The sequence below is a fragment of the Cibotium barometz genome, chromosome 9 (genome assembly GCF_041138505.1).
Source record: "Cibotium barometz isolate CiBa-2024 chromosome 9, ASM4113850v1, whole genome shotgun sequence".
Taxonomy (NCBI): Eukaryota; Viridiplantae; Streptophyta; class Polypodiopsida; order Cyatheales; family Cibotiaceae; genus Cibotium; species Cibotium barometz.
In genome coordinates, this window is record NC_141054.1 from 25,510,333 (window position 1) to 25,525,137 (window position 14,805).

The following is a 14,805-nucleotide window of genomic DNA, read 5'->3' on the forward strand; positions in this document are numbered from 1 at the left end:
AGTCATGAAGAGGAGGAATTTCCTGTGCTAGAATAGATTTAGACACTTGTAGTTTCAAACAATTTTTGGTATTTAAATCCTCATTGGGGGTGTTCAAGGATTTCTAGGTTTTGAGAGTGTTTTGAACAACGTTTGTTTGTATTCAAAACTAGTATCACAAATCTTTTTGAGGAACTTGTGTTTTGAAATTGGTTCAAAAAATTGGTCAAATGTTGTCACTATTGAAGCATTTATAGGAATTGTCTCGTAATTAGACTTGTTTTTTTAATCAATGAAGATTAATTTAATCATGACATTGAAGTTGTGCGGTAAAAGTAGTTATATTTTGCTTTCTAGTAACGATAGCAATAAATTTGTATTCAAAGTGAAGCTCTTTGTTGTGAGTCTCTAATGCAACTTTTGTGTCATGTTTTTTTGTTTGAAATATTCTAAGATTTTGTAGTTGTAAGGCTTGTACTTAGACATCAAATAGTGGAAAATTTGGCAAATTTTTAATTTAGCGAATGAATCACTTGCACAAGCATGTTTTAAGTTAAGCAAAAAAGTCTCTTTTTAAAGTTCTACTTTATTGGGCACGTTGGTGCTAGATTTGGATTGTTTTTAAAGGATTTTTTTAGTCTCTCAGAACTACAATTCAAATGGCTGGGTGTTTTAATATGAATGACTATTGTGAATCAATTGAAAGAATGGGCCAATTTTTATCCTTTGAACATAATGAAAAAGTTCTTGGTTTAGCTTAATTAGTTCATCTAATGCTTAAGATGTTAATAGAAAAACCTCACAAGAGAGATTGCTAGCCTCAATGGAAGGGGGAGCTTAACTCGACCATCAATCTCCACCAATCAACAAAAAGAACAAAAAGACACAAGAAGGATTATGGATTAGGAAAAGCTCAACCAAGTCACACTCTCCTAATCACTTAAACACACCTTCAACTTAATACCTAATCACTCTACCACAACTTTTGCATCTCATGGGCATACTAAATCAAATACTGGATCAATAAAAATGCTTCTATTCCACTCTAGCACCAGTTCTACTCCTCAACAGTGGTGCCTCTTATTTGTTTATTTTTTTAATATTATTTTAAAAGGTAAAAATGATAAGAAATGCAAGGGAGAAGGGTTAGTTGGAAAAGTTAGGAGAGGTATTTTAGTTAGAAAAATGGAGGGAAAGTTAGTTTAGTTGAGAAAAAAAGGTTAGTTTTTAAGAGGGGATCTTTGAATTTTTAGAAGTGGGGGGGGGGGGGGGGGGCAGAAAAATAGAAAAGAGAATTTTTTTTGAATTTGGAAAAAAAAGGAGAGGAAGGGGGAAGTTTGATGGAGATTTATGAGGGGCTAAGGTCAAAAAGGGGGAAAAAAAGAAATGAAGAGTATTTACCCCTTCTTGCACTTACCTAAGCAAAGTGCAAAATCAACACTTCATACCATTTTTTTCCAAATGGGTGGGAGGGTGTTTTACACCACCTAGAACAATATATTGAGCACTACATTATCTTCCACAGGGTTGCCTTTTTATTATTATAAATCTTTTCATTGTGCTTTTTACACGCTTGAGGGCCATATTATTTCATTGAGGGCTACATTGTGTACATAACATCCAAACTTTGGCACACATAGTGATTTGATCACTCATCTTTGTATTGAGCACGCCACAGAGATATAAGTGGATCATATTGTATCCCTCCATTTGTGTGCACATAGGTACAAAAGCTAGCATATGCACATTGATCACATATCTATATTTTTGCTCCATTTCTTTTTGTGATCCAGCATGGACTGTTGGTGTCACTACTTCATCACATATACTCATCCCCCATGACCAAACTTGCATCACCAGTTTCATGCAAATCCTTCAGTATTATGAGGGTATATGGGATTCACTTCCTTTCTTAAGGCGGCATGGGAGGATTTTGCTTGTGTGATTTTTGGAGACACATGTTTTCGCACATTATGATATGAAGTACAGTGGCTCTTTATTGTATAGGGCTCTTCATGGCCTCCCCTATTGCCTCTTACTTATATCTAGGGCTTCACATCTAGGTGTTACAACACCTATCTTGTTTCCTCTAGTGAGGTAGTATTTGCTTTGATTGTATACATTGTGATTCCATGCCTTATCCAGAGTCATCATCTCCACATACATCCTCATTAGGCCTTATGATTCATGGCACTTACACATCTATGGCCTTTGCTGGAGCACCTACTTTTTGCACATTCATTTGGGACCTTGGCATCCACCAGGACTAGGATTATCATTTAGCTATAGTTTCTTCATCAACAGGTTTTCACTTTGTTTATCTTCTACTTTATCTAGAGCACATGCTCTTAGATCATTTGTCTGGGATCCGAGCATTTCATTATGGAAGTCGGTTGACTTACGATCCTAATTTGGGATCCTGGCAGAGTTGGTCTCCTTTAGAGGTGGGGTAATCATCCTCTACTTCTATTTCATGGGCTTCACCACCACTTTACATTGTACTCTATTTCATACTTTTTTCTCTTGTTCCCACTCGGCATCACATCTTTTTCACATCCGCGAAGAAGGGACCACATGTGCTTTGGGAGACGTTAACCCTTTTAGGTTAACACATTAGGGCTTTGTATATTGGGCTTAATGCATATATTTCTATGACTATCCATGCACGTATTACACATCTATGAATGCATGGATATAGTGTACATGTATCACATTATATGAGCTTTCAGGCCACATCCCCATTGTACATCACACGTGCAGACATTGCACATGGAATTGGGCACATTGTACATCCTTTGATATTATTTTAGTGCACATTTCCTATGGTTTTGGAAAGAGGGATGATGGACATTAGCTACCTCTTATTAGTTATAATCTATGGGAATCTCCTATGCATGTGGCATAGGAGATAGCCTTCCTTTTCTATATAATAACATGGTGGGGAGAGGTGTCATTTCCCTCTCTTGCCCTAGTTGTGGAATCCACTCTTGTGAGCTCAAGGGTGAGTCTTGAGTGTGTGTATAGTTTAGGGTGTTTGAAGCTTTGTTGGTTTGAGCTCCTCTTGTGTGTGAGAGGTATTTGGGTTACTAACATTGCTTTGCATACTTCTTTTTCCTTTCATTATTTTCTAGAAGGCATGCTAGCTGAAGAGTTCTTATGTGTGTGAGAGACATGTGATTGAGTTTTTAGCTACTAATGTTTTGGTTGAGGCTCCTGTGGTGATTATACATAGCCATCAGTGAGTTGCATTGATGTGCGAGTTGAGTGTGTGGTGAGAGTGGTAGCGTGGTGTGAGTGTTGAATTGTTATCCATTTCCTTAGTTAGATTCATTCCTCTTATTACCTTATTCTCTTAGATTAGGTTATTCTTTATCCATTCATTTATATTACAACGAATATTAGCACACTCATTATTCATTATTTTTTATTCTTTGTTTGAGGGCTGAGGTGAGAGACAAGCTCTTGAATGCCTCCCATGCAAACACCCGTATTAGAGAGCATCTCACTGGTGGCTTAACATCACACCAATAAGAAAAACATGGAATGCACATTTGTAAAAAACATTTGGTAACCTACTCAATGTATTGAAGATGCTAATAAGACATAAAGGTCATAAGGGAGACGAACAACAATGGTACCAAGGATGCAACAATCGTCATAAGATCAATGTGTATAAGGATACAAAGTTTTAGTAAAAGGATTAAACATAGAGGGAGACAATGTACATGCACTCAAGATGGTTACACATTATGAAAAATGTTAATAACAATGTCGAGTTTCAAGCTTGATTACAAGTTTACATTGACCAACCAAGTTTCCAATGCCTAAAGTTTGAAACCCAATGACATGATTAAAATTCATTTTTGGTTTTGGGCTTCAATGAAACAAGTAACTATAATACACTCATGATGGCACTAGGGTAGTATCTAGGTCATATTTGCTGATTTACAAGCTAGGAGAATAAGAAGTTAGAGACTAGACTATGTATAAGTGAGTTTTAAACAGTTGATGTGAGAAAACACAATACTCAAACCATGATTAACACAATACAAAGCATTGAATTACAAAAAGAAGTGGAGAGTAAATAATATTGCTGCTTGTAAACTTTCATTACAAACTGATGACTACCCACTCACTCGTGTGCTCCGATTAAGGAGCTTTATTGGTGATCAATACAGACTCTGTCTTGCTTACAAGACTGCTTAAACACGATAAGTACACAGAGTTGGAATGGACATAGATAGCCTCGACTTGGTCCAAAATGACCAACTAACTAAGCCCATATTAGACTACAATACATTCCCATAGAGAGAGACTCTGTAAGGTTCCCACGATCATTTAAGACTATCTGAACCCTCAAACTGACCTTGTAATCGAGAATATTGTATCCTCGATTTTGTTATCGTATCACTCATCATTAATGTGGTCACATAGCTCGCACAAGCACACATCCTACTTGGCAGAGTGCCCAAGTCTACATAAGCAATCTCCTAACCATTTGGCTACATCTATCAGCGTCGAAATTAAAAATTATCGCAGATGATTGGACACTTACTACACAATGACGACTCATATAGGGAACCTTACAAAATAGAGCACATCCATTACTCGTAGTAACAACACGACGATGGAGTATCGAGCAAATGCTTTTCCACTCATTGTAGGCCCCTATTAGTCCAAATATCTAAGTTGAATAGACATTTACATGTTTCAAAAGTTCTTGTTCTCTACTTGTGTTGGTTTTACATGAGGGGAGTGGTACTAAGGTGAAGATTGAGGTTATGGGATTGTGGGAAGCTTCCATGAGTTTCTGTTGAGAGGGTATGGGATGAATCTTTACATTTGGGTAAAGTCACTTTGGAAAAACCATGGTGGGATGCAACTTGCTCCATGGAATCAAAAGGAAAAACTCAACCATAAAATTTTTTTATTGAAGTTTAAAGGCTAAAAAAGTACAACGAAATGTATGAAATGCCTACAAAAGAAATATTTACTATGAAAATCATTTATGAGTACTAAGTATGCAATGCTCATAAAAAAAACATTTACTAAGTATGCAACGCTCTTGCTTCTAAAATGATGTGTAGTGGAGAACTAGCTGGGCGAGTTTGGAAAGTTCGAGTAGGTTCATCTTTCCACTCTTGTTGCATACCCCTACATTGTAGTGCTCTAGCACATCTTTAAGCATCATGTTCTAAAACACCAAACAACTTTAAAAATTCAAAAGAACTGTAAGTTTGAAACGTGTTGCATGACACACTAGCTCCTCAGAATAAACAATGGTAGTGTAAGATAGTGAAAGCTTGTGAAACTAGCCACCAATTGGCGTGATGTACACCACTAGATTTGAATGTCAATGAAACCACATAAAACTTCAGATTTTCATGGAAATCTGTTTCTAGCGAAACACACAAAAAATAAAGCAATCATTTAAGAAAAATTATTGACAAAGTATGGGGAGCACCAGCGAGATTCCAAGTGTGAACGGGCATGGTCTCTTGGTTGGGCGGGTCTTTTTATTACAAAGGACAAGGTGTGTTGGGCACACTACCGTAGAGAGAGTCGCGTGTAGACGTGGGCACAGCTGGCGTGCATAGTAGTCTAGCCGCCCATTTGCCACTGCGAACGAAATCCACGAAAATGGTGGTGGGAAAAAGCCCAAAACTGAAGGAAACGAGAGAGAGAGAGAGAGAGAGAGAGAGAGAGGAAGCAGGCGTAGCCGCCTACCTTGAGAACTGGCTCGCCTCCTCTTCCTGCTGCAGGCGAGGGCTTTGCTGTCGCAGCCGCCTGAGCACGTGCTGCTCGACCCGCCGCCGTCTTTTCGAACCTCTCCGCCCTGCCTTTCTCACAGAATTAGCAACAGTACACCCATCAAATCCAAATCATATCACTCGATCGAGCGGCTGGCATGGCAACAGAGATCCGTTAAAATCAGCAGTAATTTATTTGTTCTCTTAAGACGCAACGGAACCCACCGCTGCTGGGCGGCGAGGGCAGCCATGGCCCTGGCGTGCGCATCCTGCTCCTGCTTGCTGCTGCTGCTGATGGTAGTAGTGTTGGTGACGGCGGGCTTGTTGTGAGTAGCAGTAGCGTTAGAAGAAGAAGTGGGCGTTGAGTGGAAACAAGAGCAGACGCTACCCATGAGAGTCCTGCTCCTCCCCCTCCTCCTCCTCCTCCTATAAAAAGTGATGGAAAAACGCACCACATATGTATAGAGATGGAAGGTGCGATCACAAAAACTTAATTTAGAAATTTACAAGTTAGACGAGAAATATCACCCGCCTCTATAGCTCAGTGGTAGAGCGTCAGTCTTGTAAACTGAAGGTCTTGAGTTCGATCCTCAGTGGGGGCACATCCCTTCTTTTGAAAGGAACTGGAAGGTCTTGAGTCACATGAACCTTTTTGAAGGTACCTTTGATTATACGGGCATACTCCTTTTGAAAGGAACTGGAAGGTCTTGAGTCACATGAACCTTTTTGAAGGTACCTTTGATTATACTCCTTTTGAAAGGAACTGGAAGGTCTTGAGTCACATGAATCTTTTTGAAGGAACTAAGGTCTTGAGTTCATCCTTAGTGGGGGCAAATTAAACTTCCCACATGAATCTTTTTGAAGGAATCGAAGGTCTTGAGTTCGATCCTCAGTGGGGGCACATGAATCTTTTTGAAGGTACCTTTGATAGTAAAGGTCTTGAGTTACGGGCATACTCCTTTTGAAAGGAACTGGAAGGTCTTGAGTCACATGAATCTTTTTGAAGGTACCTTTGATTATACTCCTTTTGAAAGGAACTGGAAGGTCTTGAGTCACATGAATCTTTTTGAAGGAACTAAGGTCTTGAGTTCATCCTTAGTGGGGGCAAATTAAACTTCCCACATGAATCTTTTTGAAGGAATCGAAGGTCTTGAGTTCGATCCTCAGTGGGGGCACATGAATCTTTTTGAAGGTACCTTTGATAGTAAAGGTCTTGAGTTACGATCCCTAGGGCACGCAAATGTTTTTGAAGGTACCTTTGATTGTAAAGGTCTTGAGTTATGATCCCTACTTTACAAGCATATTGGCATCGTGAAATTAAACTTTTTTTCCAAATGTGATGCTTTGACTGATGGAGATTCTTTCGCAATATTTGTTTTGAATAGTGTTCTTTTGGTTTAGCCTTAATTTCACCATCTTATAATATTACATTATGGTCAAAATTTATGTTTACTTTGACTTGTTTGTTGACATGTAATATACCACCTTTTCTTAGGAGGTCTTGTATAGTCCACATGCACTCACACACAAAGCCAAGTGGTGAACCACAAAAATTCCCCTATCACACATGGCATGCAAGCAATGATCACCTTTTGCAACTCCGACATTGTGGTTTATAAGAAAAAGCCAACGATTCACATGGTTGTGCCCTTTGTCATGAGGTATTGCATCAATCGGATTACCACTAACTAAACAAACATAAGTTCACAATGAGAAGGGGTTTTTACTTATTCTATTGATGTCATACTCATACACATGACTAAGGGATGCGTTAGGAAAGAACTTACTCTTGTTTCTCTTCCTTAATCTCTCATTCGGGGTATTCTGTTGTCTCGAAAGGGCCCTCTAAAAAAAGTGGAGAAAAGTGGGTATGGACCAATGAGAGATAGGATTATGCTACATACAAGTCATCAAAATTTGAATTTGAAAAATGAGAAGGGGTTTTTACTTATTCTATTGATGTCATGCTCATACACATGACTAAGGGATGCGTTAAGAAAGAACTTACTCTTGTTTCTCTTCCTTAATCTCTCATTCGGGGTATTCTGTTGTCTCGAAAGGGCCCTCTAAAAAAAGTGGAGAAAAGTGGGTATGGACCAATGAGAGATAGGATTATGCTACATACAAGTCATCAAAATTTGAATTTGAAATTTGGAGGGAAAACCACATCTCCCTTATCTTACACTAAAACTCTCTCGTGTGAGATATCATTGGAAAGCTCTCTTGAAGATTTTAGATCTACCATATTCGACAAATTTGGAGTTTATATGCTTAAGATTTATGGAGCTAACTGTTTTTTGAAGAAAAGATATCGATTTTCTTATAGGGCCCTTTTGAGACCTCAAAAGTCTCCTAATTTAAGAATAGAGTGTTGGGACGCTATTAATCTACTTTACAAATCCTTCCAAACTCTCTTTCAACAAGAGTGGTTCTAGATGTGAAACCTTTTTACCCATTCACAATACACTAAAATCAACTTCTGATTATATGACCTTTTGAGTCACTTTCCTCCACTATTTATGCAAGCCTGTATTTTGTTGGTTCTCTTGAATATAGTTCCTATATCTACTATGAGTTTAGTTTGGCCTCACATCCATTTCTTTCTCAAGGGATTCTTACTTTTGGTTGTCTTAACAAATTATGTGGATACCTGGCCATCTTATTTATCAAAGTAGGACTGTAAAGCCGACAAGGGAGAGTAATTGGAGTTGATTGTGACCTACTAACCTTCTCTATATAGTTTATTTCTACATCACATTGAGTTGTCGACTGGCAGAGCAAAATGGGTAATCCAATTTGACTTTCCCAGGTTGTGCCAGTACACATCCTATGGTAAAATTTGATGCATCAATGTGTACATGGAATACGAGGTCCCAGTTGGGTAGTCTCAAAATTGGTGCACTTACTAGTGCTTTCTTCAACTTGTCATATGCTTCTTGGCATTCTTCAGTCCATTCAAAGACGATGAGTAGTTTGTACAATGGCCTGGAAATTTCAACATAGAATATGATGAATCGTTGATACCCAACGTGTCCCATAAACCGTTGCACACCCATATAGTTTATTGGTGGGGGTAATTCCAAGATCAACTTCACCTTGCCCTCATTAGTGGAAATACCATTCTTGGAGACAATGTGCCCTAAGATAACATTATGTTTGACCCAAAATTGACACTTTAAAGGGTTTAAGGATATGCGATATAATCGACACCTCTTAAACACCTTCTTCAAGAAAGCCAAATGTTCCGTCCATTGTGAATGTGCACAAAGATCATCAATGAATACCTCAAGCCACCTTTGCAAGTAGTCCTTGAAGGCCGTGCCCATCAATCGTTGGAAAGTTGCTGGTGCATTGCTTGTTATGTGATTGTGGCCACAAATTACTTCACCAAGTGGGTAGAGGTGAAAGTCTCAAAAAGTTGCTGATGCTCGAACTACAGCCAAGCTTTTGTATGAACATATCATTTCCAGATTTGGTTGTCCACTAGAATTAGTTATTGATCGAGGTTCACATTTCATCAATGAGGTGATTGAACATTTACTCATGGGATTCCTTGTAATCCATCAAAAATCATCACCTTATTATCCCATGGAAATGGCCAAGCTAAGAGCACTAACAATATTTTATGTGCTATCTTGACCAAGATCTTAGAAGCTAGTCGAATGGATTGGGAACATAAGCTAACTGCAGCACCATAGGCATATTATATGTCGTATAAGGTAGCGAGACGGGATACACTCCCTTTTGTCTAACTTATGATATTGATGCAGTAATGCTTATGGAATTCTTAGTTTCGAGCTTGCGTAGTATTGCGGTACAAGAAAGGCTTACAGAAAATGTGTTAGTCGAGAGGAGGTCGGAGGTTGATTGACTTAGAAAAACTTGATGAAACCAGGCTTATTGCATCGCATGGGCTTATGGTCGAGAAATTACGGAGAAAAAATTGGTTTGACCATAACCTAAAACACAAAGAACTCGAAACGGGAGACCTTCTCCTCATGTATGGTGTTGGAAGCACCAAGAAAAAGAAATTGAAATACAGAGGGTTCGGACCTTTTAGAGTGTCCGAAATCACCCCTCAAGGGTGAGTTCGAAGTGAAACCATAGATGGGGTAGAAATGGAGGGATATATCAATGGAAGTAAGCTCAAAACATATTATGGACCTCTGACCCAGGAGATGCTTGAACAAGAGCATATTCTAAAACAAAAGAAAGAGCTAGTTAAGGAAAAAATTAGACAAGCTCAAGAGGAAGCCAAGGCAAGGGAAGCCAAAGCAAAACAGAGACTCCAAGGGAGAATGCTACATGTAAACATGGCTTCACTCACCTTTCTTGAAGAGGATGACCTGGATATTGAGCCGGCATGCCTCATTGTAAATGTCTCTACAAAGGATAATCACACAAAGAGCATTACATTGATTGATATGGGATCAAGTAATAACTTGATTTCTTATGAAACATGGGTAGCTCTAAACAAACCCCACCTAGAGAGGCAACTAGTACACAAGTTTGTAGTGTGCATTTATTAGTTACACAAACAATGGGATTTTTGAATGTGAACATCTCCATCAGAAATAATCCCTTGGTTGGAAAGGTATTTGTTATGTCTACAGGGAACCATGGTAGAGGGGATGATTCTTGGACGATCTTGGATTTGTGCCAGCAACTGTAAAAACATCCAATGGAAAAAATATATGCTGAAACTCAATGATGGTGATGACACCATGACCATCCCATTATGGAGTTCATTGAATAAGGGAAAGTAGGAAGCCATATGCGACATGGAGTCGCCAATGCCAAGCAAAGCAAAAAAATCAACATAACAAGCGTCACCTCAAACCATCATTACAATTCAAGAGCACCACAAAAAAGGTAGCATATGTATCCCGTTAGTAGACAACAGTGGGTTCCCAAATCCTAGCTTCAAGCCCAAGGATACTATGATAGTGACAAAACCTCGTGGGTATCAGGGCAAAGACAAAAAGCTACATGCAAAAGCCAAGGGGATCAAACAAGGGAGAAAGCATCAACCCAAGCACGTGTTAATCCCATTTTGGATTAACAAATATGCTTCTCCATTTGAGGACATTCATAAGTGTCATGCAAAGGCACTATAAAAGTTGTACATTCTGAGATATTGGCTACCCAAGGCCTTAGTTAAGTAATTTTTGGGCGCCCAAGTGTGAATAAGGGCCAATTGTATTTAAGGCATTTTATGGCTTCCATAGCCTTCTTTACACTAGGTGTTCTCATAGCTGGTATCCCAAGATCCTCATCAAGGCTCATCTCTGAGCCACTAGACTCTCCATCAACATGAGAATGCCCTGCAGAAATGTCAGGCATACTAAGGGGCTCAATCACTTTCTCTTTGCCTTTATGTGATGTACTAATCACATTTGCAGGACTGGTATTATGATGTAGCCTGCCACTCCATGGTCTATCAACTGAACCACTAGATGAGGACTCTCCTGGTCCACTCAAAGACTATGATTGCTGACTTGTATTCTGTGCAACCACATTTCCACTCACATCAGCCCCAACAGCTTCTTTTTCAGCAGCATACCAGCTGCTCATCTCATAAAAAACAACATCCCTGCTTACCCTCAACTCACGTGTAGTAGGGTTATAACACTTGTATCCCTTTTGCTCAAGGGAATATCCAATAAACACACATTTTTTAGCTTTTGGATCCAGCTTAGTTCTCAGCTCATCTGGCACATGCACATATGTAATGCATCCAAAGACTTTCAGATGAGACAAATCAGGTTTTCTACCGTAAACCTTTCCTCTGGAGTTACATCATGTATGGTTGCAGTTGGAGTCCTATTCATGATGTAAACTGCTGTAGAAACAGCCTCAGCCCAATAGCTATGCGGCATATTCTCCTCTCCCATCAATGTTCGCGCAATCTCAGCAATGTGCCTGTTTTTTTGCTTAGCAACTCCATTTTGCTGCGGAGTGTATCTGCATGTAAACTGTCTCCGAATACCATTCTTCTTCAAAAATTCAGAGAACTCATTGGAGAAGTACTCTCCCCCTCCATCTGACCTTAGGCACTTTACATATTTCCCTGTTTGCTTTTCAACCATAACTCTGAAATTCTGAAAATGAGTGAACACCTCACTTTTCTCCTTCATGAAGTATACCCACACTTTCCTTGTGTGGTCATCAATAAATGTCACATAATACCTGCAGCCTTCCATAGACATGGTCTTCGTAGGACCCCATACATCTGAATGCACAACATCTAGTGCATTTCTGCTCACATTTCTGTTACTTTACGTGGAAATACATGCTTTGTTTGCTTTCCAAATTGTGCTTTACATATTTTCTGCATACCTTCAACTTTAAACTTTGGCAGCCCTGTCACAATTCCTTCAGTCTGTATAGACTTCATTCTCTGCACATTCACATGTCCAATTCTTTTATGCCAAATGTCTGTGTCTGCAACAATTCCTGAACCATTTGCAAACATCGCAGCACTCACTTCAGGTATGTTTACATTCAATGTAAACATTATGCCCACTCTGTTGCCTTTTGCAAACCAACTTGCACTTGTTTTTAAAGTCTTCAACATAACAACCATCAGGGTTAAACTGAACCTGCAAACCCTGCCCAATCATCTGGCCAACTGAAACCAGATTCTTTGTTATGTTGATGAAGTACATCTGTAAGGTACTTTACTTTGCCATCCTGCATAGACAATGGCACATCTCCAACATGTCTCCAACATGGGCAATTGGATGAGCAGTGTCATCCCTTGTTTCCACAAAACCTGGTCTTTCAAGGTTTTTCATCTCCTTGAACCACTCCCCATGACTTGTCATGTGGTTCGAAGCAGCTGAATCAACGTACCATACATCATCTTTATGTGCCGCTTCAACATTTTCAGACATGGCATTAACGACATGCTGCATAACAAACAACCTTTCATTATCCTCATTGTTTCTGCTCGAGGATGCATAGTTGTTTTGCTGCAATTTTCCATTTTGCATGTCAGCCTGCTTCTTATAACAATCTGCCTGCACATGTCGCCAACCAAACTCATATGACATAATATTGGGGAGAACCTTCATGAGGGAATCCAAATTGGTGCACGATTGGGCATTAGACCATGTGTATGTTCGAAGGGACTCGCGAATTCTAAAGATAGATCTGAGAACATGGAAAGCACATCCCACGGAAGGGCAAATGTTTGGTAATGATTCGGTCACAACCAAGCAAACCACATTCGTACAAATATGCTAGCCCATGGTGGAAATTTCCAAAGAGGAAGAGGAAACATAATTGTATGCATCACTTCCTCCTCTGGATTTCAGTGAAAATTGGATGCATGTGCTAGCCACCATAGATGTGATGCAACCCCGAGGAACCCAATACTTGGAATCTGGGACTGTTCCCACTACCTCTGTCTACATGGTCAATTGGCAACCCATTGATGAGGAATCGGAGGAGGAAGTTTCTAGGCATAGAAGGGATTGGATCACAAGGTCGTACCAGCGCCCAACGCCTTAGAAGATGGCGAAAGCAGAAACGATATATTGCTCGACAAAATGCCCTCCTATACGAAGAAAACCCATGGATGCCCTGTGGGGTTGAGATACCTTGAAGCTACTAAGGTACACGATGAGTTTTCTAAGGATTGGGGTAAGAAATTGAGTAAGATATCCCTTGAAGGGAAACATAGGGAGGAAGTTATCCTTCGAGAACCGGAAACACCTAAGCTTACGAAAGCTAGGCGCCGAAAATGAAACAAAGCTTTGGAAGAAGTTGAGCGAGAGGCTAGGAAAGTGATGGCTAAAACAAAAAGTGAGAATGAGAATAAACCAGACGTGCTTTCAGTACCAGACCATTTCAAAACATACACAAATGACGAATGAAAGGTGGTCCGCCGATGGACGGCAAAAAGAGTTAAGGAAGATGGGTTATCCATATCATATGATGAAGTCAAAGAAATTGATATTGCAGAACAAGGGGAGGAAACCAAACCTGTTTATATTGCTATGACTTAAATCCGGCCAAAGAAAATGAGCGTGTTACTCTTCTTAAAGAGTGAAGGATTGTTTTTCTTGGAACTACAAAGAGATGAAGGGTGTACCACCTGAAGTGGTGCAATATACGATCCCAATCATGGACGGATCAAGACCAATCATGCAAAAACCATACTAGATGAATCCTAAATATGCGATAATTGTAAAGGAGGAAATTGATAAACTCATTGTTGCGGATTTCATCTACGAGATAGAACACACGGATTGGTGTCACCAATCGTAATAGCGCCAAAGAAGAATGGGAAACTTAGGATATGTGTCGATCTCAAAAAGGTGAACGCAGCTACTAGGAAGGACCATTACCCACCATTGCCTTATACAGAGCACATTTTGGAGAGAGTAGCTAGTGAAGAAGCTTACAACCTCTTAGACGGATTTTTAGGCTACAATCAGGTGTCTATAGCACCCGCTGAGGACCAGCATAAGACAACCTTCAATACAATGTGGGAGACATTTGCTTACAAAGTCATGTCTTTCGGTCTCACCAATACCCCAACAACATTCCAACGATTAATATGCACAGCCTTCAAGGACTACTTGCAAAAGTGGTTGGAGGTATTCATTGATAATCTGTGTGCACACTGTGGATGGACAGACCATTTGGCTTGCTTGAGGAAAGTGTTTGAGCGATGTCGATTGTATCATATATCCTTAAATCCTTTAAAGTGCCAATTTTGGGTCAAACACGGTGTGATATTAGGACACATTATCTCTAAGAACGGTATATCCAATGATGACAGCAAGGTCAGGTTGATCTTGGAATTTCCCCCACCCACTAATTACAAAGGTGCACAGAGATTTATGGGCCACGTTGGGTATTATCGCCGCTTTATAATATTTTATGTTGAAATTGCTAGACCATTATATAAGATACTCATTGTCTTTGAATGGAATGAAGAATGCCAGAAAACATATGATAGATTGAAGCAAGCACTGGCAAGCGCGCCAATTCTGAGACCACCTAATTGGGACCTTATATTTCATGTGCACATTGATGCATCAAACTTTGCTATTGGATGCATATT

At 39.6% G+C, this 14,805-nt stretch overlaps 1 protein-coding gene and 1 non-coding gene across 2 annotated transcripts; one reads left to right on the forward strand and one right to left on the reverse strand.

Moving 5' to 3' along the window:
* Positions 1-5,332: 5,332 nt before the first annotated feature.
* LOC147635378 (uncharacterized) lies at positions 5,333-6,145 on the reverse strand. Its single transcript, XM_086802173.1, has 3 exons — positions 5,955-6,145; positions 5,707-5,815; positions 5,333-5,598 (listed from the first exon to the last, which is right to left on the reverse strand). Exons 1-3 carry the CDS (start codon positions 6,119-6,121, stop codon positions 5,581-5,583), a joined length of 294 nt encoding a protein of 97 aa, XP_086658299.1. The 5' UTR covers positions 6,122-6,145; the 3' UTR covers positions 5,333-5,580.
* Positions 6,146-6,259: 114 nt separating this feature from the next.
* Positions 6,260-6,331, forward strand: TRNAT-UGU (transfer RNA threonine (anticodon UGU)). Its single transcript has one exon. It is a non-coding gene; the product is annotated as a tRNA-Thr (tRNA).
* The last annotated feature ends 8,474 nt before the right edge of the window (positions 6,332-14,805 follow it).

Bases quoted from the DNA above. Each gene is read 5' to 3' on its own strand.
- LOC147635378 (XM_086802173.1), bottom strand. From the start codon at position 6,121: ATGGGTAGCGTCTGCTCTTGTTTCCACTCAACGCCCACTTCTTCTTCT. The intron at 5,816-5,954 runs GTGGGTTCCGTT...TGAGAAAGGCAG, and splicing joins GCCCTCGCCGCCCAGCAGCG to GGCGGAGAGGTTCGAAAAGA.